Source organism: Cebus imitator, unplaced genomic scaffold (genome assembly GCF_001604975.1).
Source record: "Cebus imitator isolate Cc_AM_T3 unplaced genomic scaffold, Cebus_imitator-1.0 Scaffold938, whole genome shotgun sequence".
NCBI classification, from domain to species: Eukaryota; Metazoa; Chordata; class Mammalia; order Primates; family Cebidae; genus Cebus; species Cebus imitator.
Window position 1 is genome coordinate 74362 of NW_016108253.1, and position 25158 is coordinate 99519.

A 25158-nucleotide genomic window follows, 5' to 3' on the forward strand; every position below is an offset into this window, starting at 1 on the left:
TTTTTATTCTTTTTTGACGCAAAATGTCTCTTCTTTTAGTTGTGTGATTTGTGGTGACATGGGCTGTCTGAAGGAGACAGGTCAGTTGTGCTGCTCACTGTTCTACATTCTGAAGTTGTCTGGAGATTACTTCGGGCTATGAAACTCAGGCTAAGCGTTTTCAGCAAGAACATGGCGTTGTTCATACTCTGGACTGGCAGAGTCCCATGTGACATGTTGTCTTAGTGTGGGAATATGACCCCTATCCGGGAGACCAGGTGGAGTCTTATCACCATCATAGTAAGAAACCTACTGTCCATGTCCAAAGTCAAGCGAACATGCTCTTCTACAAATAAAGCCTGGCACGTGTAATAAACTCGAGATACGCTGTATATGTTGAACACAATATATCCAGTGAGTACCAGAAGACTTCAGGCTCTTCTGCTTCCACCAGCTCCATGCTGAGCCTAAAAAAGGAGGAGAAACCAAAGAGTAAGTCAGGGAAAATAAGACACTGCAGAGCCCCAACTAGATTTCATGGGTAGCACAAGAAAGTGGTTAATAAAGAAAAAACATGGATCCATTAATAACGTAACAAATTATTGCCTTATGCTGGGATGGACAAGAGTAGGGTAAAAAAAATGAAAGAGAAAGAGAGAGAGAGAAAGTAAGCTCAGTGAACCGTCCAGGTGACACACTGATAAGACAGTAAAAGCACACTCTGAGTTAGTATCCTCAGGACACACAGCGTACACTGAACATAAAAACAAGTATGGTCTAACTACAGTAGTTAATAAATGGTAAGGGGAGGAAGAAACGGAAACCTAAATATTTACTGCAATGAAAACCAATAGCAATGTTAGTAGGAATAATTCAGACTTCATTGAAAAGATGGTATCAATATTGTCAGCTGGCTCTGTTTTCCCTGGACCTGGCGTCTGCAGGTGTCAACACAACATTAGCTGTTCACAATTCCTCAGAGTTACCTGGGGCACAGTGGGCCTCGGTCTTCTTTCTCTTCTTGGTCCTTTTTAATCTCTGCAATAAATTCAGATAGGGACAGACAAAATAAGCCATTCCCCTACACCCGTAACAGTCCACTGTCTAATCCCTGCACAGGGAGCTCAGGCTCCTCAGCATGAGAACAGGATAATGTGAGAGACAGACTTTAGGAGGTCTCAAGGCCAATCATAACAGAGATTCCTTGGTTTGTGTCTCAAAACCAATGGTGAAACATCCCTATTCTGGCAGACCATTATTCCTTTATCCCAAGTTTGTACAAACAGGAAAGAACCTCACAGACATGCATGGGGAACAAAACTCCTGAGGAACATGGTAGCTGTCAAGAGACATTTAATTCACATTGACAGACAACTCATGGACATGCGCTGCACGGCTTGGTGTGAGTTGGCAACACCTGCCTTGGGTTTCAGTGTCCTGATAGTCGGTCCAGGGTGCGACGGGCATGGACTGAGGCTAGAGAGAGAGCAAAGCTCACTGACCCACTGCATGCCCATGCTTCAGACTAGAATCCAGAGTGATTGAAATCTACATTGATGGATAGGTTCAGCCCACCGTGACGACAACTCTCAGCCTGGCCAGCGGAGCAAGGCAAGAAGACTATGGGGTCTATCTGGGACACAAATAGGAGCTTTATCAACTTCACAATGGAGTACTCACTGCCTATGTCGACAGCCAAGTTGACTTGCTGCTCCTCTAATTTGTGTAAGTTGCTCCTGTAAGACTCACTGAAGGCAGATGTGCCAGGAGGAATTGAGAGAGTCGGATAACCTTCATCCCAGGACTCCTGGGGGGCTTCCTCCTCCATAGACTCCTGCAGATTCCTGATAAGCCAGGCAGGACAGGGATGACAGAAGATGAAACCAACAGAGATTAGACAACAAAGTCTCCCAGCTGATCTGATGGAAGTCAGAATGGAATGGTCACAGAAAGCAAAGGCATTTTTCCTTCAAGAGAAAAAAAACTATCCTTTCTAAATGCAGGGTGGAGGGTGACTACCCTGGGGACAGAGCACAAATGAGCAGTATGTGCTCAGTGCATTTGCCACAGATGAGCCACTGCAGGCCACCCAGACTCTCCCTGTAAACTATCATCGCGACTTACAGCACGAGAACTAACACGGGGCTTCAACTGCCTCACATAAGTTGTGTTGAAGTTTACATGTGGCATTCAAGTGAACAGAGCTCCTGAGGCATTTCAGACACCCAGATCTTGTGTATTAAGGGCCTCCCTTTTCCAGTATTTTGACATCATATGTCTATGTTTTGAATTCCTTCTCTTCACAAATCCTAGCAAACATGCTCACAACAAATGGACAGAAAGCATATAGGCGTCTCTCCCTGGGTTTAAACACAGTGGGGAGAACAGGCGAAACCAGGAAATCCCTGTTTGCTGAGTTCACCTGGCTCATCTGATCGCAGGTTCCTATCTTGGGAGGAGTGAGAAATTAAAGCCTATACAAGTGCCACCAATCACCCACAACATTGTCAATAAGGACAATTTGTAGCTGCTGAAGGGAAGAAAGAGTTCTAACCATCACTTCCTCGTTTTCCCAGGATCTGCAGTCTCCAGGTGTCACTATTGAACTAACAGCCCACAACTCCACAGCATTACCTGGGGGGCACTGGCCCTCTTTCTTCCTCTTCCTCATCACCACTTTCACTGTCTGTAAATAAATTCAGAGACGCAGGTCACATTAAGCAAATCACACTTCACATATGATCAAATCAGTGTTTAGTCATAGCAGAAGCACAGAAGTAGTCTCAGGACAAGAATACAAATTCTGACAGGACTATTCCAGGGTGCCCTAGATGAAGCCTGGTGAGTAGGTGAGCCTGCTTTCCGGACACAGGCCAAAATCTCCCTCTATGGGTAGACCATAACGCCATATCCTCTGTCTGAGTCCATGCAAAGTTAAACCAAGTTTTTTCCCAGAAAATCTCCAAAAATGAGTCAAACTCTTTTCTGGGAGTGTTGTTGCAATACAGACTTATCTCACCAGGTACCAAGGTCATTGAATGGTTAGAGGCATCTATACATGAAACTGGACTGATATGTAAATTCTAACAGCACTTGCTTTAAAAAGAATCTGTGAGCTTTGCTCAGTGCCAGTATCGTAGCCAATGAGTTTTATCTGAGATGAGATTATTGCTAATTGAAAACTTTTCCCAATACCCCGCCGTGATGACATGCAATAGAGTCGGCATTAACAATTTTTGACAGTCTCTAGAGAGACTGAATAAAAAAAGACAAAACAAAAACAAAAAAGAATCTGAGCCTGTAATCTCAGCATTCTCAAAGGCCGAGGTGAGCACTTCACGAGGTCAGGAGATTGGGACCATCCTGGCTACCATGGTGAAAGCGTGTCTCTACTTAAAATACAAAGAAATTAGCTGGGCATGGTGGCACATGCCTGCAGTCTCAGCTACTTGGGAGGCTGAGGCAGCAGAATCATCTGAACCCAGAAAGTGGAGGTTGCAGTGAGCTGAGATCGTGCAACTGAACTCCAGCCTGAATAAGAGAGGGAGACTCCATCGCCAAAAAAAAAAAAAAATCTGTGATTTCAAAGGACAAGGTGGGTGAACCACTTAAAGTTTGGAGTTCATGACCAGCCTGGCAAACATGGTGAACCACATCTGTACTAAAAATACAAAAGTTAGCTAGGTGTGGTGGGGGGCACCTAGCTGGGGCATCCCAGCTACTCAGGAGGCATAGGCAGGAGAATCACTGGAGTCCGGGAAGTAGAGACTGCAGTAAGCCAAGATGGTGCCACTGCACTCCAGCCTGGGTGACAAAAGGAGACTCCATCTCAAAAACAACAAGAAACAATACATGATGATATGAAGAAACATCAGATCAGCCATTGCATGGATGGGGTGGAGAGCCAGGGCTGAGCCTTGCTTTATGGAAACATATCAGCAAGGTAAAGAGGAAATGTTTTCATCCTGGTTTCAAGGTGACTATGCAGCTAAGCAAGGTGGCTTAAAAGAGATCAAGACTGAAGCTCAAAGCAGTAAAACCTGGGGAACAATCTCTCCAAATAAATAGGCAAGGCTCCCAGTTTCCTTAACAATAAATAGAAACTCCATGAACATTGTTCAGGGACAGATGACCTAATGACATGAGAGATACTGAATCAAAGCTAGGAGACCTGACAGACACCTCCTGCACACCTCCTGCACACAGGTGACCATGAGCTTGTCGCACTGGTCTGGGGTCTGGTAACTTGATACTTGGGCCTCGGAGACAAACCCATGGCATGAGCTGAGGATGAGATAAAAATTCTTTGGTATCTGTGTTTAGTATCCCATGATAGGTTTTTATTCAAACTGATTTGTGTGTATAGAGCCTGTCTTCAGAGTTATCTTCCTCAGCCTAGACAGAGGTACCAAAAACCAGGAATGTAGAGGTCGCCTGAAAGAATTATTAGAGCATCTTCCACTACATCATGAGATGACTCACTCTCTACAACCAGCGCAGAGTCGACGTTGTCTTCCTCAAATGTGATTTCATTGGTGTCTCTGTGAGGCTGGCTGGAGTCAGTAGGGCCACAGCTATTTGAACGAGTGATGACATATTTCTCCAGTGAGTCCTCAGGAACTTTCTTGACTTCAATCTTCTGCACCTCCCTGATGAGCCAGGTGGGATAGAGATGACAGAAGATTAAACAAAGAGGGATTGGACCCCAGGGAGTCCTAGCTGGTTTTCACAGGAGGAATGAGAGAGTGGTCCCAGAAGGCAAATGGGAGGTTCCCTTTGAGAGGAAACAGGCAATCCTTCTCTCTGCAACTGAGCATGGCTGCCACGGGAATCAGAGAGAAAGACAGCAGCTGGTATTCATCACACTGGACAGAAAGGAGCCGAGAATGAAAGAGACTCAGTTATCCCTGTATAATTCAGACACGGCACTCAGCACATACAAAGAACCACAACAGCTGCCACACCCTGTGTCTAAGTTGGGTTGAACTGTACATATGGTGGCCAGTGGAATGCAGGCTTTTGGCCCATGGGAAACGCCTGAGAGGGTGTGCTTCTAGACCTTTTCCATACTTTACCACCCATTACTTGCTCCTGATTATTCAGTGTTACCTGGGGGCACGTGATTCCTGTATTTTCTCAGCCTCCACAACATGAACATCTTCATCCTCACCTTTGTTATTTTCTGCAAGTACAGATGTGTTCGTTCAGATATTTCCCATTTCACACTCTGCAAGGACAGTCAGCCCAATGTGTGCAGGGACATGAACACCTGTGTATGGGTCCCTGTTCTACTGAAAGCTCTCATGTTTTCTCTTTAACAAAATGCCCCGGCATGGTTTCCTGATCCACCAGGCAGTGCATTTCTGATCCGGAGGCTCACCGTCAAGATGAGGCCAAATGTTGAAAACACTTCTGCTCTCCACATCACTGGAGGCTTGTGCAGCCTCTCTCTGGACTTTGGCAGCTGTCTCCACCATCCTGACACAGATCTGATTCACAGGGACAGGCTTGGTGTCCTGTCACAGTTCACATTTACAACCTATTTCTTTCTTTTAGGAGAGGATAAACAAGCTTGTCCCAGCATCCTCTGCACATCAGGTGACTTCACAGGTCCTCCAAGTGGCTTCTGCTATGTTATTCAGGGACATTCTCTCCACGGGGGGTGCTCCAGTCTGAACCACTTCCTACCACCAAATGCCCACACATCAAGTGCTTTCTCCAACACCACACAGCGAGGGGCTTTATCTCATTGTGATAAGCGATCATAAGTGTTCACACATTTGAATGCTTCAGACACAGAAAGATGTCTGCCTTTGCCGATGGGGACAGAGAAATTTACCTGCCTTTGCAAACGGAGACAGAGAAAGGAAGGAGAAATCAATGCTCACTGATAGTTCCTAGGAACACTGCTGAAGATACAGCCTGGGAACCTTCAGTCTTACTCCAGAGCTCTTTCCACTCCAACAACCGCCCTCCTGTCACAGCTTCCTTCATGTCCTTTACAACTGGACAGATGCTGCCTCTTGTTACAAAGACCACCATCCATCTTGGAAAAAGGGACATTCACAATACTGCGACCTCCAGCCCCATGGGGTTTCCCATCTGTGTTCTCATTCAGAAAGTCCTAGTCATGTCATGGCCACGTATGTTTAGTGGAAGAAAATACCCCTGACAAAACTGTCATTGTGGAAGTATGGAGGTCTGGAGTCTCTCATAAAGCCATAAAGGAAATATGCGCAGAACAATAAAGTTTCTCTTATGCTAGACACAGTGGGATGAAAACTAATAGACAGTGTTTACTCTGTGCCAACAACTGTCCCGGGAGAGTTACAATCAACAGGCCATCTAATTCAGTGCAGTAATTGACAGAGGTAGGCATTATTATAGTATCCTACGAACAGATGACAAAACTGAGTAACAAACAAAAGAAGCAACTTGGATGGAGCTCAGGAGACTGGCCCAGGGTCCCTCCTCTATGCACTGCTGCCTCCACAAAGTCGTGGGTGCTGCTGTTTTTCCTCTTTACCAAGAAGAGCCTCTGCACAGAAGACAGGACGTCCCTCTGACCAGAGTAATCACTGCTCTAGATGAGGCCACTTACAGATACCACAGGTTATGTAAGGAGCAGAGCCCTCTTTAAGCTCCCAATAGCGGGTAGTGTGTGCTACCATTGAATTTCCCCCAGAACAGAGCTTTCCCTACTGAGCCTCAGCAGAAACCGGAACCGAGTGGAAGTTCTGTAGCCTCAGACATTTAGACCAACAGACTAGATGCTACTTGTCTGCAGGATCCTAGGTGGTACAGAGAGATTCCTGTAAACATGACTTAGACTCTTGCTGAGAAACACAGGTGCCTGGCCAACATGGTGAAACCCTGCCTCTACTAAAAATACAGAAACTAGCCAAGTGTGGTGGTATCTACCAGGGATCCCAGGTAACTGGGAGGCTGAGTCACCAATACAAGGGTACTCCCTGCTCTTGATGGTGCCACTTACCGATACCACAGGTTCTATTAGGAGTAGGGTCCCCTTCAAGCTCCTCACAGTAGGTACTGTGTGCCATCACTACATTTACCCCAGTGTCCCCAGAACACTGCTTTGCCTACTGGGTCTCAGCAGAAACCGGAACCGAATGGAAGTTCAGTAGCCTCAGACATTTAGACCAACAGACTAGATGCTACTTGTCTGTAGAATCTTAGGTGGTACAGAGAAAACTCCTGTAAACATGATTTAGCCTCTTGCTGAGAAACACAGGTGGCTGTGAGCCTGTGTCAGAAATCAACAGCTGAGACTTCACCGTTAGTCCCACGCCTGCCTTACTGCAGACGTGGAAAAGGTGCTACATACTTTGGCCTCTCTCATCCATTTTTAACAAAATGTTAAGATACCCATTTATATTTGCCTAGAAGTACAGAAAAAATTTAATAAATTCTGATAAAGAGAGTGTTCAGTTTCTCAGACCAAGCACAGAACACTCTTCAGCACTTCTGTGACGGTGAACCTATAGAACTTACCTTCCGTCGTCAGCCGGCAGCCCAGGTCGTGGGCCGCTTGACTCATAAGAAGTGTATTTTTGCTGTCTCTGTATTTCTGTTCCTTCTCGTGATCTTTTCGATCTTCTGTAAACCAATTCAGAGGAGCAGGTCACATTGAGCAAATCACACTTCACACAAGACCACATCAGTGTCCAGTCATAGCACAAGGACACAAAATATTCTCAGTGTACTAATGTGATATTCTGACTGGAATGTTCTGTCGGGCCCTAGATTAAGTCACCTCAGAAGTAGATGAGCCTGCTTTTCAGACCCATGGGACAAAATCTCTCTCATCTTGCAGATATTAATCATGTGTCCTCTGACCTAAGTCAATGCAAACAACTGTAACTTTTTCCCCCAAAATCTTCAAAAATTGCCCTAACTACTTTGCAGAAGGGTTACTGCAATACTAATTATCTCATCATATATCATGGTCAATGAATGGTTAGAGGAATTTATAAGGAAACTGGACCGATAGATGTATTCTAACAACCTTTACTTAAAAAAGAATCTGTGGAGCTAGCATGGTGGCTCACACCTGGAATCGAAGCAACTTAGGAGGCCCAGGCACACAGATCACCTGACCTCAGGAGTTCAAGACCAGCCTGGCCAACATGGTGAAACCTTGCCTCTTCTGAAAATACAAAAGTTAGTCAAATGTGGTGTGGCCCACTGGGGATCCCAGCTGATTGGCAGGATGAGGCACCGGTACCAGGGTACTCCCTGCTCTTGATGGAGCCACTTACAGATACCACAGGTTCTATTAGGAGCAGGGTCCCCTTTAAGTTCCTCACAGGGGGTAATGTCTGCTATCACCGTGTTTCCCCCAGGGTCCCCAGAACACAGTTTTGCCTGCTGGGTCTTTAGCAGAAACCAGAACTGCATGGAAGTTCAGTAGCCTCAGACCTTTAGACCAGCAGACTAGATGCTGCTTGTCTGTAGGATCTTATACGCTACAGAGAGGATTCCTGTAAACATGGATTCAGCTCCTGCTGAGAAAAACAGGTGGTTTTGTGCCTGTGTCAGGAATCAATAGCTGGGATTGTAACCCCAGCCCCTCACCCACCTTATGGCAGATGTGGAAATGTTCCTAAATATTTTGGCATCTGTCTTTCATTTTAACTAAATGTTAAAATACCCACTGCTATTTTCTACAACTATGGGAAGGATGAAATTAATTTTGATGAAGAGAGTGGTCAGTTTCTCCAGACAAGACAGGACATCATTCATCTACTTTCGTGGTGGTCAACCTATAGAACTTACTGTATGTCTTCAGCCAATAGTTCAGGGAGTAGTCCACCGGACTCATAAGAAGTCTATTTTGGCTGACTCCAATATTCAGTTTGTTATCTTCCTGCTGGGAGCAGGATTTCTCAATGCCTTCTGGAACGTTCAACTCTGTATTTTTTCTGGAAGGAGGCCTGCCAGGTGCCACCTTGCTGATGTTTGGGGCAGAACACAGAAAGCCAGGGACTGGGGAGAAGAAACCCAAACACACAATGGATTAGAAACTGGTGACATCAAATTGGTTCAATTGGGACTTAAGGATTTCACTGACAGCCTTGCCTGTTGATTTGACGATGTCATTTCCCCGCTTTTACTCTTCTCATCTCCACTCCTGATCTCCTTAAAGTCAACTTGTCTTAGCTACTCAGTCACCTTGAAGCCAGGACATAAACCCTCCTATCATTATCTTGTTTATGAGTTCTGCAGATCTTATATGGTACAGAGAAGATTCCTGTAAACATGATTTGGCTCTTGCTGAGAAGAACAGGTGGTTCTGTCCCTGTGTTAGGAATCAACAGCTGGGATTTTAACCTTAGTCCCACAGCCGCCTTACTGTAGACATGGAAAAGTTCCTAAATACTTTGGCCTCTGTCTTCCTTCTTTAACTAAATGTTAAAATACCCACTGCTATTTTCCTACAAGTATGGGAAGGATGAAATTAACTTTGAAAAAGAGAATGTATCATTTCTCATAGAAAAGACACAACATTGTTCAGCACTTTCGTGAAAGTGAACCTAGAGAAATTACCTTCCGTCTTCAGCCGGCAGCCCAGGTAGTAGGCCACTTGAGTGATAAGAAGTTTATTTTTGCTGTCTCTGCATTTCTGTTCTTCTTCGTGTTCTTTTCGATCTTCTGTAAACAAATTCAGAAGAGCAGCTCACATTAAGCAAATCACACTTGACACAGACCAAATCAGTGTCCACTCATAGCACAGAAACTTAAAATATTCTTAGTGTAAGAAAGTGGTATTCTGACAGGATTGTCCTAACAGGCCCTAGACTAAGTTGCCCTAGAAGTGTATGAGCCTGCTTTTCAGATCCATGGGACCAAATCTCCCTCATCTGGTAGATCTTGATCATATCCTCTGACCTAAGTCACTGCAAAAAATTAAAACATTTTCCCCAAAATCTTCCAAAAATTGCCCCAATTGCTTTCCAGAAGTACTGCTGCAATATTGATTTATCTCATCATATGTCATGGTCAATGAATGGTTAGAGAAATTTATATAGAAGACTGGACCAAGGAATGAATTCTAACAACCTTTACTAAAGAAAGAATCTGTGGAGCCAGCATGGTGACTCACGCCTGGAATCCCAGCACTTTAGGAGGCCCAGGAGGGCAGATCCCTTGACCTGAGGAGTTCAAGAGCAACCTGGCCAACAGGGTGAAACCCCGCCTCTACTGAAAATACAAAAGTTAGTCAAATGTGGTGCTGCCCACCAGGGATCCCAGCTGATTGGGAGGCTGAGGAACCAGTACCAGGGTACTCCCTGCTCTTGATGGAGCCACTTACAGATACCACAGGTTCTATTAGGAGCAGGGTCCCCTTTAAGTTCCCAACAGCTGGTACTGTGTGCTATCACTGTGTTTCCCCCAGTGTCCCCAGAACACAGCTTTGCCTACTGGGCTTCAGCAGAAACTGGAACTGAATGGAAGTTTGGTAGCCTCAGACATTTAGACCAACAGACTAGATGCTACTTGTCTGCAGGATCTTACATGGTACAGAGAGGATTCCTGTAAACATGATTTAGCCTCTTGCTGAGAAAAACAGGTGGTTCTGTGCCTGTGTCAAAAATCAATAGCTGGGATTCTAACCCCAGTCCCACACCCACCTTACTGCAGAAATGGCAAACTTGCTAACCACTTTGGCCTCTGTATTCCATCTTAAACAAAATCTTAAAATACCCATTGCCATTTTCTGCAAGTATGGGAAGGATGAAATTAATTTTGATGAAGAAACCGGTTAGTTTCTCAAGACAACACAGGACATCATTTATCACTTTCGTGGTGGTCAACCTATAGAACTTACTGTATGTCTTCAGCCGGTAGTTCAGGAAGTAGGCCACCTGACTCATAAGAAGTCTATTTTTGCTGGCTCTGAAATTTGGTTTGTTTTCTTCCTGCTGGGAGCAGGATTTCTCAATGCATTCTGAAACGTTCACCTCTGTGTTTTTTCTGGAAGGAGGCCTGTCAGATCCCACCGTGCTGACATTTGGGGCAGAACACAGATAACCAGGGACTGGGGAGAAGAAACCCAAACATATGATGGGTTAGAAAATGGTGACGTCAAATTGGTTTAATCGGGACTGAGCGATGTCACTGACAGCCTTGCCTATGATTTGAAGATGTTGTTTCCCCGCTTTTACTCTTCTTACCTCCTCTCGTGATCTTCTTAAAGTCAACTTGTCTTAGCTACTCAGTCACCTTGAAACTTCTACCATTTTCTTGCTTATAAGTTCTGCAGGATCTCATATGGTACACAGAGGATTCCTGTAAACATGATTTAGTCTCTTGCTGAGAAATACAGGTGGTTCTGTGCCTATGTCAGGAATCAATTGCTGGGATATTAACACTAGTCCCACACCCGCCTTACTGTAGACATGGAAAAGTTGCTAAACACATTGGCCTCTGTCTTCCATCTTTAACTAAATGCTAAAATATCCATTGCTATATTCCTAGAAGTATGGGAAGGATGAAATTAACTTTGAAGAAGATAATGCATCGTTTCTCAGAGAAAAGACAGGACATTGTTCAGCACTTTTGTGACAGGGAACCGATAGAACTTACCTTCCGTCTTCAGCCAGCAGCCCAGGTAGTAGGCCACTTGACTCATTAAGAAGTTTATTTTTGCTGTCTCTGCATTTCTGTTCTTCATCATGATCTTTTCGATCTTCTGTAAACAAATTCAGAAGAGTAGGTCACATTAAGCAAATCACACTTCACACAAGACCAAATCAGTGTTCGGTCATAGCACAAGAACTTAAAATATTCTCAGTGTAAGAATGTGGTATTCCGACAGGAATGATCTACCAGTCCCTAGATTAAGTCGCCCTAGAAGTAGATGAGCCTGCTTTTCAGATCCATGGGACAAAATCACCCTCATCCAGTAGATCTTAATCACATCCTCTGACCTAAGTCAGTGTAAAAAATTAAAGCTTCTTCCCAAAATCTTCAATAATTACCCTACTTTCCAGAAGGGTTGCTGCGATACTGATTTATCTAATCATATATCATTGCCAATAAATTGTTAGAGAAATTTATATAGGAGACTGGACCAAGGGATGAATTCTAACAACCTTTACTCAAAAAAGAATCTGTGGAGCAGGCATGGTGGCTCACGCCTAGAATCCCAGCAATTTAGGAGGCTCAAGTGGGCAGATCACTTGACCTCAGGAGTTCACAATCAGCCTGGCCAACATGGTGAAACCCTGCCTCTAGTAAATATACAAAAATTATCCAGGCGTGGTGGTGCCCACCGGGGATCCCAGCTGAGTGGGAGGCTGAGGCACCAGTACCAGGGTACTCTCTGCTCTTGATGGTGCCACTTACAGATAGCACAGGTTCTATTAGGAGCAGGGTCCCCTTCCAGCTCCTCACAGTGGGTACTGTGTGCTATCACCATGTTTCCCCCAGTGTTCCCAGAACACAGCTTTGCCTACTGGGCCTCAGCAGAAACCAGAACCAAATGGAAATTCAGTAGCCTCAGACATTCAGACCAACAGGCTAGATGCTACTTGTCTGAACGATCTTAGGTGGTACAGAGAGGATTCCTGTAAACATGAAAGATTTAGCCTTTTGCTGAGAAAAATAGGTGGTTCTGTGCCTGTGTCAGAAATCAATAACTGGGATTTTAACCCCAGTCCCACACCCACCTTACTGCAGACATGGAAAAGTTGCTAAATACTTTCACCACTGTCTTCCATCGTTAAGTAAATGTTAAAATACCCACTGCTATTTTCTGCAAGTATGGGAAGGATGAAATTAATTTTGATGAAAAGAACGGTTAGTTTCTCGAGACAAGACAGGACATCATTCATCACTTTCATGGTGGTCAACCTATAGAACTTACTGTATGTCTTCAGCTGGTAGTTCAGGAAGTAGGCCACCTGGCTCATAAGAAGTCTATTTTTGCTGGCTCAGATATTCGGTTTGGTCTCTTCCTGATGGGAGTAGTAATTCTCGATGGTATCTGGAAAGTTTGCCTCTGTGGTCTTCCTGGAACACGTCCTGCAGGATGCTACCATCCTGACATTTGGGGCACCAAAGGTAGAGCCAGGGACTGGGGAGAAGAAACCCAAACACATGATGGGTTAAAAACTGGAAATCAAATAGTTTTAATCAGGACCGGGGGATATCAGTAACTCAAATTATTAACTTACTGTTGAGAAAAACCTGATCCCTCCTCACAGTACTTTAGGGTCCTTAACCGCAAAAACAAGGTTCACAATGCTTGAGCTGAGAACTGAAGGCGCTGTCTGCAGCTCAGACTCTGACAAGAGTGTGGGAGATAGTGGCCAGTGCCCCAGGTAACGGTCTGCTGTTGCAATAACAGAATTAGAAGCTGGGCGTGTCATGGAATCTTAGGAGCCCTTCATTCCATTGCCCAGGGTTTGCTAAAACACAGGCCTCCTGGTCTCACCTGAGGTCACAACAGATGGGGACCATTACTCTATAAGTCACTCTCAGTATTTGTGTACCGTTGTGACAATGCCACAGTCCCATCTCATTCCCAGTACATCTAAGCATGTGCCTCATTTTTCAGCTCTTACATGTGTATAAAACCATCAAGGCAGAAACAGTTTCCCAACACGTGATACTTTCTTAATGCCAATCGTGAAATCAGTCACCTCTCCTTCTCATACGTTAAAACAGAATTGAAGGCTTTTCCACAAGTTTAAGAAATCAATCTATTACACTGCCATCACATCCTCTGAGTCTTCTGCAGTTTTTTCTGTATCCACTAGAAAGTCAATGAGTAATTCATTTCTTCAAAATGTTTTCTTTCCTGGCTCAATATTCTTCTTGCTGCATCCCATGGTTATGCTATTTAGTTTTTCTTACTGGCAGATACCACTACACTGATGTTTGTGGCAGAAGAGGCTTTTCATTACACCTAAGACCAGTGTGACGTCCCTACGTCCAAAGCTTCCTCTATGTGGGATGATTTGTTTTTTAATGTGACTGAACACTACATCTCATACTTCTCACTTATGGATGTCATTCTAGTCCCAGAAGAGCTCTTTTCAAGGTGTCACGTCATTGAAATCATTTCTATAGAGATCTCTTGAAAGCATATGTGACCATCTATCTTGGGAAATCTTGGAAACCTGATACGATTTTGTTGCTTTCATTTCATTTTTTCCATATATTGAAAATAACAGGGCCATGAGTGGTCCCCTTATGGAATACTGTTTGATAGATATTTTTCTGAGTTCATCTAACACCATTGATGTGTGGTTGCATCCTGCTAACCAAACACAGCAAGATCAAGGTGATGGTCAGGGGTGGTTGGTGGTCCTCTGTGTTGCTGTGCAACAGAAGGTGAATTTGAGATGAGAAGAACGAGTAGGGAAGAGTGATTCCCTGAACCACGCCCTCACTTTCTCAGCCGTCATCTCCACCTAGGTTTTGTGAGCCTGGGATTTGGGAGACTGTTCTGTAGCCCACATCTCCTATGTTTGGCTGCTGGGCTTGCCCGAGTTGAGGGTGCAATGGGTGTGACCCTGGGCTGCCCAGCATTCATGTGGCAATGAAGGAAGGAGGACTGGATCAATCCCACTGAAAAGCGTGCCTCTCTGCAGCCCCCACCATCCTCCAACTATACTGTAAGGACACTGTTTTGAGATATATCAAAGGCTTTAAGTAAATGTATGTTCTAGTATCTGGGAAGCCTGACCTGTGGCAGAATGAAAAGCTGTCAAGTTTCTTCATTTTAAAAATGATGAAACTGCAGGTTTACTAAGTTATGTGGCTTACTTGAGGTCACACATAGATGAGTTTTGAGAACTGCTAGTAAAAGCAATTACAATTATTCCATAATTATTCATAGAATCCATGTCACTCAGTAAATATTCATATAATTATTCAGTAATTATTTGTTGACCAATTTGTACCAGGCATTTTGCTCAAAACTGTGCACACATTTGGACAGCATACCTTCATCATAATCTTCAAGGTAATGCTGTTACCCTAACAATCAGGTAAGAAACCTGAGCAAGAGGGCTAGCAAATCATGAATTTGGCCATATTTCATATTCCATCGGGGATTCAGGCTCCTCCCAAGGCTCCCTGAAACGGGTACAGGTCTCAGGACATCAGACACATTCCAGGCACAAAAGTAACCCATACTGTAAAGCGGGCAGCTGTGTTCCCACTTCCCTGAAGTTGGCAGTGATGTCCTAGGACAGGAACAAATACTTTCCCTTGTTAGGGGTCTGTTCTTCATGTATCATGGCCTCTGATCTAATGCACTCAACTGTCCTGAATGTGAATTAACTTGCTAAATTTCTGATTTCTTGCTAGGTGGCTAGAATAGATTTGTAAGACTTCCTTACTTACCCATGTGTGCTGAAGTCTGAAATCTTACCAATATGATTCCTTTTCTTGTAAGGGGCAGCATAGGGAAGACTGGCCCCATTGCCATGCAAAGAGCGGTAAAGTGAGATTCTACTCAAAGCAACCTTGAATTTGAAACTGGGTCTTCCACTGTTTCAAAGCTGGACTGTAGGTCCAAATGTGTACATATTTGGACATCATATCTTCATCAGAATCCTCAGGCATGTGTCCTCAATGGCTTGTGTGTCGGCTGTACTCAGCATAAAGTTATTTCTCATATGGCAAATTATAATTCATTTGCCAGGATATAATTCATTATCAAGATAAAGTTATTTATCATTATGGCAAGGACAAATTTAGAAGAGTTATTAAATTTACTTGTTTGTTTCCCCAGCTGGAAACAGTCAATAGCTACTGATATAACCAGTATCTTCTGAATACCTTGGCTGTGTAACTGCTTTGACTTAACATGGAGCTGAGGCATTGGTGTACTGTACCTTGAGATGCTGAAGTATGGCTGAAGTCCAGGGTCACTGGCCCAGGCCATCCACTGAGGTCACCTCATGAGGCATCCGCCACTGATTCCGATGAACCCACCATCACTACACTTCTCATGAATCACCAGTCACTAGACTGAGAATTGTGTGAAAGCTGGGATCCTATTTTACTCACCTCTGTGGTCATGGTTTTTAGCTAAGGGCCCAGCACAGAGTGGCCTCTCAGCAGTGTTCATCCATGACTGAATAAAACTGATTAGAAACCTCCAACCCTGTCACCTACATTTCTGTCCCCAATGTCTTGTAAGGATGCTCTTTCTCTCAGAATGCTGCAAATCCCCTTCCCTAGAGAGGCGCCAGCCCTACGCCATCCCTGCCCAGGATCCTCTCCTGTGGGAGCTTGAAGGAAGACTAGCCTGTTCTGAATTTTTTTTTCTTTTTGAAGTGGAGTTTCGCTCTACTGTAGTTACGCAGGCTTGAGTGCAATGGCGTGATCTCAGCTCACTGCAACCTCCGCCTCCTGGGTTCAAGCAATTCTCCTGCCTCAGCCTCCCCAGTAGCTGGGACTACAGGAGCGTACCACCATGCCCAGCTAATTTTTTTGTATTTGCAGTAGAGATGGGGTTTCACCATGTTGACCAGGATAGTCTCGATCTCTTGACATTGTGATCCACCCACCTCGGCCTCACAAAGAGCTCAGATTACAGGTGTGAGCACACTGCACCCAGCCAATCTGAAAATGTTCTCTTATGCTTCCCCTGTCATTAGGAGCAATGTCCTCTGACATACCCTCCCATCTTCCAGGCTGCCACAACACCTCAGGTGGGTAGAACTACCGTATCTTGTTGAAATGATCTGTTTGTGTTCTTCCACTCACTGACTTGAGTTTTTTTTTTTTAGAGACATTAAATACCTGAATCACAAGTGCTTAGCACAGTATAAAGAAAAGTAAATAATAAATATTTATGGGAAACTTCTCTCAACTGAAGGTGCAGAAAAATAGTATAAGGATCACTGCTTCATATACAAGCAAGGGACACTTACTCTGGCACCTGACCTAGGACAGAGCTGTTCGATGTAAGAATGGCCATCTCCAACCTTTCTCCAAGCACCGTTATTCCCTCTAACCCACACTGACCTGAAGAGCATCCACTGTTATAGCAGCCCCGAGGTCGAGGCTCCTGGGTCTGGGGTGGGGGCTCACGGTCACATCCTCCCCCTCCTGGAGTTGAAGCTGCCCCTCACTATAAATCAGCTCTGATCTACCCTATGGCTCTCTCTGGCCAGAGGCAGGAGATTCCTGTGGAGTAAGTTTCCCAGTCCCCACTGCTGAGCTCATGCTGATCCTTGAGAATTTAAATGATCATAGGCACTGCCCATTTCCCCTCAGGCCTCTGTCCCAGTTTGTCCTCATTCTCCCCTTCTCTGGTTTTCATTTACCAATGCCTTGTCCTTTGTGGATTATTCTCATCCCCTAAACCTGCTGACTTTCTTTCTTCCAGCTGTTCCCTCAGCTCTGGGATTCCAGCGTGTAGACTCAGCTCAGGCTCCTGCAGGAGACACACAGAGTCAGGTCTCAGCTGAAGGTCCCAGGCAGCATTGAAAACCATCTCAATTCCTCAGAGACACAGAGAAAACACAGCAGTAAGGGACCTCGGAGAGGTACCAAAAAACCCCTACCTTACCAATGAGGAACCTGAAGCCCAGAAAGACTGAGACTCTCCCAGGCTCCCTCCCTCATCACTTGTTGGCAGCAGATCCACCACAAGCCTTGGCCTCAGCCTCCTTGTGCATAGCAGGTAACTCACCCTCCAGAAGCTCACTGCTGCCTTTCAGAAACTTTAGATGAAAAACAGCAATTTGCACTGTGATAACAAAAAGAGTAAAAGCCCCTTTCTTTGGACAAACTCTTTATCACAGTTCTATAGTCCTGGCATTTATACTTGGTCAGCTGTCATTCACTGGCTGGTAGACTGGGGCAGGGAGCACATAGGATTAAACAGCGTTTCACACAACCCTGCTCTCCCGGCCTGGGCTCTTAGGTCCTCCATTCTTCATCAAAATCTTTCTTCTGCTCTAACTGCTGGAGAGTCCAGGCCCTCACCTGGGTCATTTCTCCATGAAGATCCCTGTTATTTTCTTCCTCTCCTGGAGATAGAGAGGGCAGATATTTGTTCTGGGACTCTATAGTCTTAGGTTTTCTCCTAAGCCAGCCAGGTCAGCTGAAAGCAATCATGACTGAGAGAGGTCAGGACAGTGAAGAGGAGCACGGGCTCACAAGGACAGCCCCTCGTGAAGATGGTCAGGACCATGACATGGGCAATATCTGACCAATTCTGCTGGAGATGATGCAAAAAGGATTAAGTGGAGGATGCTGTCATGAGGAGAAAGGGGAAGAACCAAAAGAGTGGGGGAAGAAGAAAAATAAAATGTTTTCAATAACGATAGAAAAAAATGCAGGGCCCAGAGGCAAAGTCCCCTGTCATAGAGGGTTAGTTCCAAGCTGAAGAGCCTAATCAAGACATCCCTGCCGGACTTTGCTCAGCCCCATTTCAAAATGGTTTTGGATCAGTGACTTTGTTCCCTCCACTTTCCCTCTTTTTGAACAAGAATCACTACATCCTTATTCTGTGACTGTCCCACCAGTGCACACTGAGGACAGATAAGCTGTTTGTTCAGTTTCACAGGTCAACAGAGGTAAGGGAATTATATCAAGGATCTGTACTTGGGCCAGGCATGGTGGCTCATGCCTATAATCCTAGCACTTTCAGAGGCCTAGGGGTACAGATCCCCTGAGGTCAGGAGTTTCAGACTAGACTGGCCAACAGGGCAAAACCCCGTCTCTACTAAAAATACAAAACAATTAGCTGAAACCAGTGATGCATGCCTGTAATCTCAGCTACTCAAGAGACTGAGGCAGGAGAATCCCTTGAACCCAGGAGGCAGAAGTTGTAGCGAGCCAAGATCACACCACTGCACTCCAGCATGGGTCACAGACCAAGACTCACTCTCAAAAACAAAAACAAAAAAGAATCTGTACTTAATGGAAACCCTCAGAAGCCTCATTCACACTTGGTATAGATGATTTAAATGAGATTTTAAACTTTCAATCAGATTAGAGCTACATGACATTTTTCACCTTGAACTAATGCATTCATGACACAAAACTTGGAAACTTTAGGTGAGAAGTTGAATGTATTTTGCATCTGTGAGGAATGTAAATGTCTGGGACCAAAAGGTGAACTGTGATAGGTGGAATTTCTAAAATGGTCTCCAAACATGCTGTACCCTTATCTCTGGAACTTGTTAAGCTGATGAGACATTCCTATGATTACATTGTTAGATGGCAGTCATATGACTTTAAAGAGTGATATGGTTTGGCTCTGTGTCCCCACCCAACTCTCATGTGAATTATAATCCTGAGTGTTAGAGAGGGGACCTGGTGGGAGGTTATTGGATTATGGGGAAGGTTTCTAATGGCTTAGCACCATCCCCCAAGTGCCGTCGCATGAAAGAGTTTCCATGAGATCTAGTTGTTTAAAAGTATGTAGCACTTCCCCCCACTCCTCTCTGTCTCTCTCTCTCTCTCTCTCTCTCTCTCTCTTCCCCCCACCCCCCAGCCTCCTGCCGGCCATGTGAAGACCATGCCTGCTTCCACTTCCACCAAGATTCTAAGTTTCCTGAGGCCTCCCCAGAAGAAGAAGCCTGCACAATCCACAGAACCGTGATCTCATTAAACTTCTTTCTTTACAAATAATCACCCAGGTCATTCATTATAACACTGCAAGAACAGACTAATACAAAGGCTGAGCTTTTCTGAGTGTGCCGGATAGAATCACATCACTCCCAAAGTGTCAGAGATTTCTCTAGTGGGTAGAAGACAAAGTCAGAGAGAAGATGGGAGTTGGAGAAGAATTCCATGGGCTGTTGTTGGTTGGAAGATGGGAAAAGTGAGAAAGAATGCAGGTGGCCTCTGGACTCAGGGTGTCTCCTGGCTGAGAGCCAGGAGCACTGAAAAAGGGATCCCAGTCCTCCACCCACAAGAGGAATTCTGCCGATACATCTGTAGTGAACTTGGAAGAGTAGCCTGAGCTCTAGATGAAAAACACAGGCAGCCCGTAACTAGATTTCAGCCTCCTAAGACCCTGATCAGAGAACCCAATCATTCCTGAGTTCTGTGGTTTCAAACCACTAATTTGTTATAATGCGTTCATAGGAAGCAACAGAAAACTAGTTACAGGTGCCTATCTGTGCTGTTTATATTTTCACATACATGTATGCTAATCTTTATAGGCACAAAAAAAGAAAAAAAAGCAAGGGGCTACAGTAAAATATTATACTTACCTTAATGGGAGCACTGTAAGGGCTGTTCCAGAGCCCTTGCAACTTGAAGAAGATAATGAAGGGCATTTCAGGCAGGTGAGAAGTGTCTCTTCAATGTTACCAATCCAATTTCTGAAAGAAAAAAAAAAAAAAGATGTTAAATATTTAACTTCCAGCCAGGTGTGGTGGCTTATGCATGTAATACCAGTACTTTGGGAAGCTAAGGTGCGTGGATCATGTGAGGTTGGTAGTTCGAGACCAGCCTGACCAATATGGAGAAACTCTTTACTAAAAATACAAAATTAGCCAGGCATGGTGGTACATGCCTGTAATCCCAGCCACTCGAAAGGCTGAGGCACAAGAATCACTTGAATCCTAGAGGTAAAAGTTGCAGTGAGCTGAGATTGCACATAGCACTCCAGCATGGTGGCTCATGCCTGTAATCTCAACACTTTGGGAGGCTGAGGAGGGCAGATCACCTGAAGTTGGGAGTTCAAGACCAGCCGGACTGACATGGAGAAACCCTGTCTCCACTAAAAATACAAAATTAGCTTGGCATGGTGGTGCACGCCTGTAACCCCAGGTACTCGGGAGGCTGAGGCAGTAGAATTGCTTGAACCCAGGAGGCAGAGGTTGCAGTGAGCCGAGATCACACCATTGCACTACAGCCTGCACAACAAGAGCAAACTCCAGGGGAAAACCAAACAAACGGAACTCTGCATAACATTATCTGCAAATTCATCATCTACATTTCTAATAGAAGGATTTTTTTTTTTAGCTCTTTCACTTGTGATCACCAGACAAGGTTTGATAGCAACTATGTTACCAGCATAGACGAACCAATTCAAGGAGAGTAATAAACAGGACTACTATTAAGTTACCCCAAAGAAAGTCCTTAGAATAAAATATCTCCTCTAGTTTACACAAGAGTAAGACAATGGTCCATTAGATAAAATCCCAATCTAATAAAAGCTGAAATGTAATGTTGTTCGTTTCCCAAATTTTAATTTTGTTCAGGCTCCATCATGGTGACAAGGGATTGGAAAATGACTGCAAAGAGCCTCTGGGGAGTCTGGGGAGGGAAGAAATGTAGTCTATATTCTAAGAGGGGACTGAGGTGATGGCTACAAAATTCTACACATCTACTGAAATTATTCAATTCTACATTTGCAATTAGTGACTTTTATTACAAGTAACTTGTTCAATGACATTTCTGGTTTCAACTCCAACTTGTAAGGAGTCAGGAGTTCACCACTTGTCCTCACAACAAGAAAAAAGCTGAAGAAACTGAAAATTACCAAAACTTATTAGAGGGACTAGAGGAGAGGTCGCAGGGCAAATTGCCATGCTGAAAACAAGAAAGACAGACAAATACAGGGAACAGAAGCTGCTCAATCCAGCAACTGGGAGGAGCACTTAAATGGTACTGACAGATGACTAGAAGCTGAGGGTGGCCTGGCTTGAGCATTCAAAACTCCTTGGGGCCCAGATTTAGGGGGGATCTCACACTTTTCTAAGTTTTACCACCTGGAGCACAACCAGGTTCTCATGGTAAAGATCAGAAAAATGCCCACAGGACTGACAGAACTGACACTGCCGACTTCAGCACTAATTATAAAGCTACAGTAACCAAAGAGTATGGAAATTTGTGAAGGAAGAAAAAAACAGACAAATAGGTCACCAGAAAAGAATACAGAGCTCGGAAATAGACTGATCTTTGAGAAAGGTGCAAAGGCAATTTAACAGGGAAAGGATAGTCTTCTCAACAAATGGTGCTAGAATGACTAGATATCCACACGCGAAAAATAAATAAATCTAGACACAGATTTTACACCTTTCACAAAATGGATCTTACCCCTGAATGTAAGGTGCAAACCTGTAAGACTCCTAGAGGATAACATAGGGGAAAATCTGGGTGACTTTGGGTTTAGCGATGACTTCTCAGATACAATGTCAAAAGCACAATCCAGGAAGGAAAAAATTGATAAATTGAACTTCATTAAAAACTTCTGCTCTGTGAAAGACATTGTTAAGAAAATGAATAAACAAATGATAGGCTGGGAAAAAAAATATTGGCAAAATACAGATCTGATGAAAGTCTGGTGTCCAAAATATATAATGGACTCTTAAAACTCAATAATAAAAAAGCAAACCACCCAATTTAGAAATGGGCAAAAGATCTGGATACTTCACCAGAAAAGACATATGGATGGCAAATAAGCATATGATAAAGATGCTCGATATCACGTGTCACTAGGAAATTGCATATTAAACCAATGAGATGCCACTACACTAATGGAATGGCTCAAATACACCTAATGGAATGGCTCAAATCCGAACAACTGACAATACCAAAGGCTGTCAAAGATGCAGAGCAATGGGAACTCTCATTCACTGCTAGCGGAAATGCAAAATGCTAGTCACTTTGGAAAACAGTTTGGCAGGTTTTTTTTTTTGGCAAAGCTAAACATAGCCTTGCCACATAATCCTGCAAACAGCAGTTTTAGGTATTGACCACAGTAATGTGAAAACATGTTCAGTCAAAAACTTGCATCCAGGTATTTACAACAGTTTTGCTCATACTTGTCAAAAACTGNTAAACATAGCCTTGCCACATAATCCTGCAAATAGCAGTTTTAGGTATTTGTTTTAGGTATTAGTAATGTGAAAACATGTTCACTCAAAAACTTGCATCCAGGTATTTACAACAGTTTTGCTCATACTTGTCAAAAACTGGAAATAATGAAAATGTCCTGTACTAAGTGAATGGCTAAACAAACTGTGGTATATCTGTACAACAGAATATGACTCCGTGATCAAAAGAAATGAGCTATCAGGCCATGAAAAGACATGGAGGAACTTTAAATCCATAATGCTAGGAAGAAACTAGTCTAAAGACTCTGCACACTGTATGATTCCAACACTAGGACATTCCAGGAAAGTCAAAATGATAGAGATAGTGAAATGATCAGTGATTGCCAAGCATGGAGGAGGGATGAGTTGGTTGAACGGAAGGAGGTTTTCAGCAGTGAAACTCTTCTGTGTGATACTGTACTGAGGATTCATGACACTAGGTAATTACCAAAACCCACTGAACTATAAAACTCAAAGAATGAACCCTAATGTAAACTATGGAGTTTAGTTAATAATAACATCAATATTGATTGATCAATTGTAAACATCTATCTCACTAATGCAAGATACTAATGATAGAGGAAATTGTGTACTAGGGGACAAGAGAGAATAGGGGAATTCCTTGTGCTGTCGGTTCAATTTATCTGTAAACCTAGAATTATCCTAAAAAGTAATGTCTATTAAATTTTATTAAAATTATGATATGACAGCCCAAAATCAAAATGTTGGTGGCATCCTGTTACTGTGTGGTTAATACTGGGTATTGGGGCGGATCAACCTGGAGTCAGAATGCTCAGAGATATCAATGCCTGTGCCTTCAACCTCTGGCTCTGCAGGTGACCCTGGAATCCAGAGAGCAGGTCAGTTAGCTTGAGGCAGCCTCCGTGCTTCAGATAGTGCAGGCTTCTGGTAAGGACAGGGAGAAATCATCTCAGGGCAGTAACATGGCTGATATAGATTTTATTTTGGACGTGGGTGAATCTTGAAGTCTGAAAAGTATTTGACTTAGAAGACAGATACTCTCTGCTCATGATGTTAAGAACAAATTTAGAATCATTGTTAAACTTACATCTTTATTTCCCTAGCTGGCCAGGACCTCATCAGTAGCTACTGATGTCACTAGTGTCCTCTGATCACCTTGGCAGTGTTAATTAACTGTTTTGACCCAACAGGAAACTGAGGTGTTGCATGTACCTAAGATTGCTGACACCTGGCAGAAATCCAGGGTCACTGGCCCAGAGCAAGTCATCCAGCTGTTGACAACAACCAGAAGAGGGGACCCGGCCATCCGCTGAGGTCATCTCCATGGAGCATGAGCCACTTGCTTTAATGAAGCCATCACTACACTTCTCATAACTCGCTATTCTGGGAAAGCTGAGATCGTATTCTACTCATCTCTGTGTTCATGATTCCCAGCATGAAAGTTGAAGAGGTGAAAGCAGGTGAAAGGGAACAGCAAGGTGGAAACAGAGAGAGAAATGGGGACAGAGGCTGGGGGGTGAGAGGAGAAGAGAGAAGAGAGGGACGCAGATCCAGCCACTGAGGAAAAGGCCTGAAGAGAACACTGTCCTCTCCTGAAGTCAAATAACTTCCACCTGACCATGCACTGCAGCTTGTTGGTGGCACATGCGGGTCATGCATCAATGTTTAGGGCCTATGGAATCTTCCCTTCTCATCTAAATCGTAACGGAGAGAGGACTCTCTGACCCCATCCAGCTGCCTCATGATTTTTACCTGTTGGATCTGGCAGCTCTTCACGTCAGCCCACACCGCGTGAGGCTGCTCTTGGTGCAGCCGAATGGGGAAGATTCTACATCAGTGCCTCGGAGAGTCCACCGGAAGCCCTGGACAGCAGGAGTCGGTGGTGCTCCAGCATGGACGCCAAGAGCACACAGCACTGAAGCTCCAGACACCCTCAGGAGGACAGTAAAGGACGATGTGCTGATGAGAGCCTGGGTCAGCAGGAACCTCCGCCTGGGTCTCAACATGATTGGCCTTCATACCAGCTATGATGTAAAAGAGAGAAATCAAGGTTAACATTAAGATTCAGGGCTTGGGCAACTTAAAGGATGGAACTGCCATTTGTTGAGATTCCGAAGACTGAGAAAGGAGCAGATTGGAAGGTGGTGAGGAACTAGAGTTGGTTGGGTTTCAGTCATATGCAATCAACAGTCCTGACTAGCCTGGGCGACACAGTCAGACCCTGTCTCTTAAAATAAAAAATTAGCCAAGCATGGTGTTGCACACGTGCAGTCTCAGCTACTCGGGAGACAGAGGCAGGAGGATTCCTTGAGCCTTGGGTTAGAGTTCACAATGAGCTATGATGGCACCACTGCACTCCAACCTGCAG

General features: G+C 44.3%; 1 protein-coding gene, 1 long non-coding RNA gene and 1 other non-coding gene across 3 annotated transcripts; 1 reads left to right on the top strand and 2 right to left on the bottom strand.

Annotated features, from left to right (window-relative positions):
* Window positions 1-325: 325 nt before the first annotated feature.
* On the bottom strand, window positions 326-13073 carry LOC108298329 (neuroblastoma breakpoint family member 3-like). Its single transcript, XM_037735726.1, has 9 exons — window positions 12869-13073; window positions 11587-11692; window positions 10829-11038; window positions 9547-9651; window positions 7492-7596; window positions 5089-5161; window positions 1660-1823; window positions 966-1017; window positions 326-446 (listed from the first exon to the last, which is right to left on the bottom strand). The coding sequence occupies exons 2-9, from the start codon at window positions 11675-11677 to the stop codon at window positions 326-328; spliced, it is 921 nt and encodes a 306-aa protein (XP_037591654.1). The 5' UTR covers window positions 11678-11692; window positions 12869-13073.
* LOC119469879 lies at window positions 3094-3234 on the top strand. The gene has a single exon (XR_005198731.1). It is a non-coding gene; the product is annotated as a U4 spliceosomal RNA (small nuclear RNA).
* A 1990-nt stretch (window positions 13074-15063) lies between the features above and the next one.
* On the bottom strand, window positions 15064-24795 carry LOC119469878. Its single transcript, XR_005198730.1, has 3 exons — window positions 24543-24795; window positions 20196-20306; window positions 15064-15087 (listed from the first exon to the last, which is right to left on the bottom strand). It is a non-coding gene; the product is annotated as an uncharacterized LOC119469878 (long non-coding RNA).
* Between the last annotated feature and the right edge of the window lie 363 nt (window positions 24796-25158).

Bases quoted from the DNA above. Each gene is read 5' to 3' on its own strand.
- LOC108298329 (XM_037735726.1), bottom strand. From the start codon at position 11,677: ATGATGAAGAACAGAAATGCAGAGACAGCAAAAATAAACTTCTTAATG. The intron at 7,597-9,546 runs GTAATTTCTCTA...ATTGGTTTACAG, and splicing joins CTGCCGGCTGAAGACGGAAG to AAGATCGAAAAGATCACGAG. The intron at 5,162-7,491 runs GTAAGTTCTATA...CTGTACTTGCAG, and splicing joins CTGCCGGCTGACGACGGAAG to AAAATAACAAAGGTGAGGAT.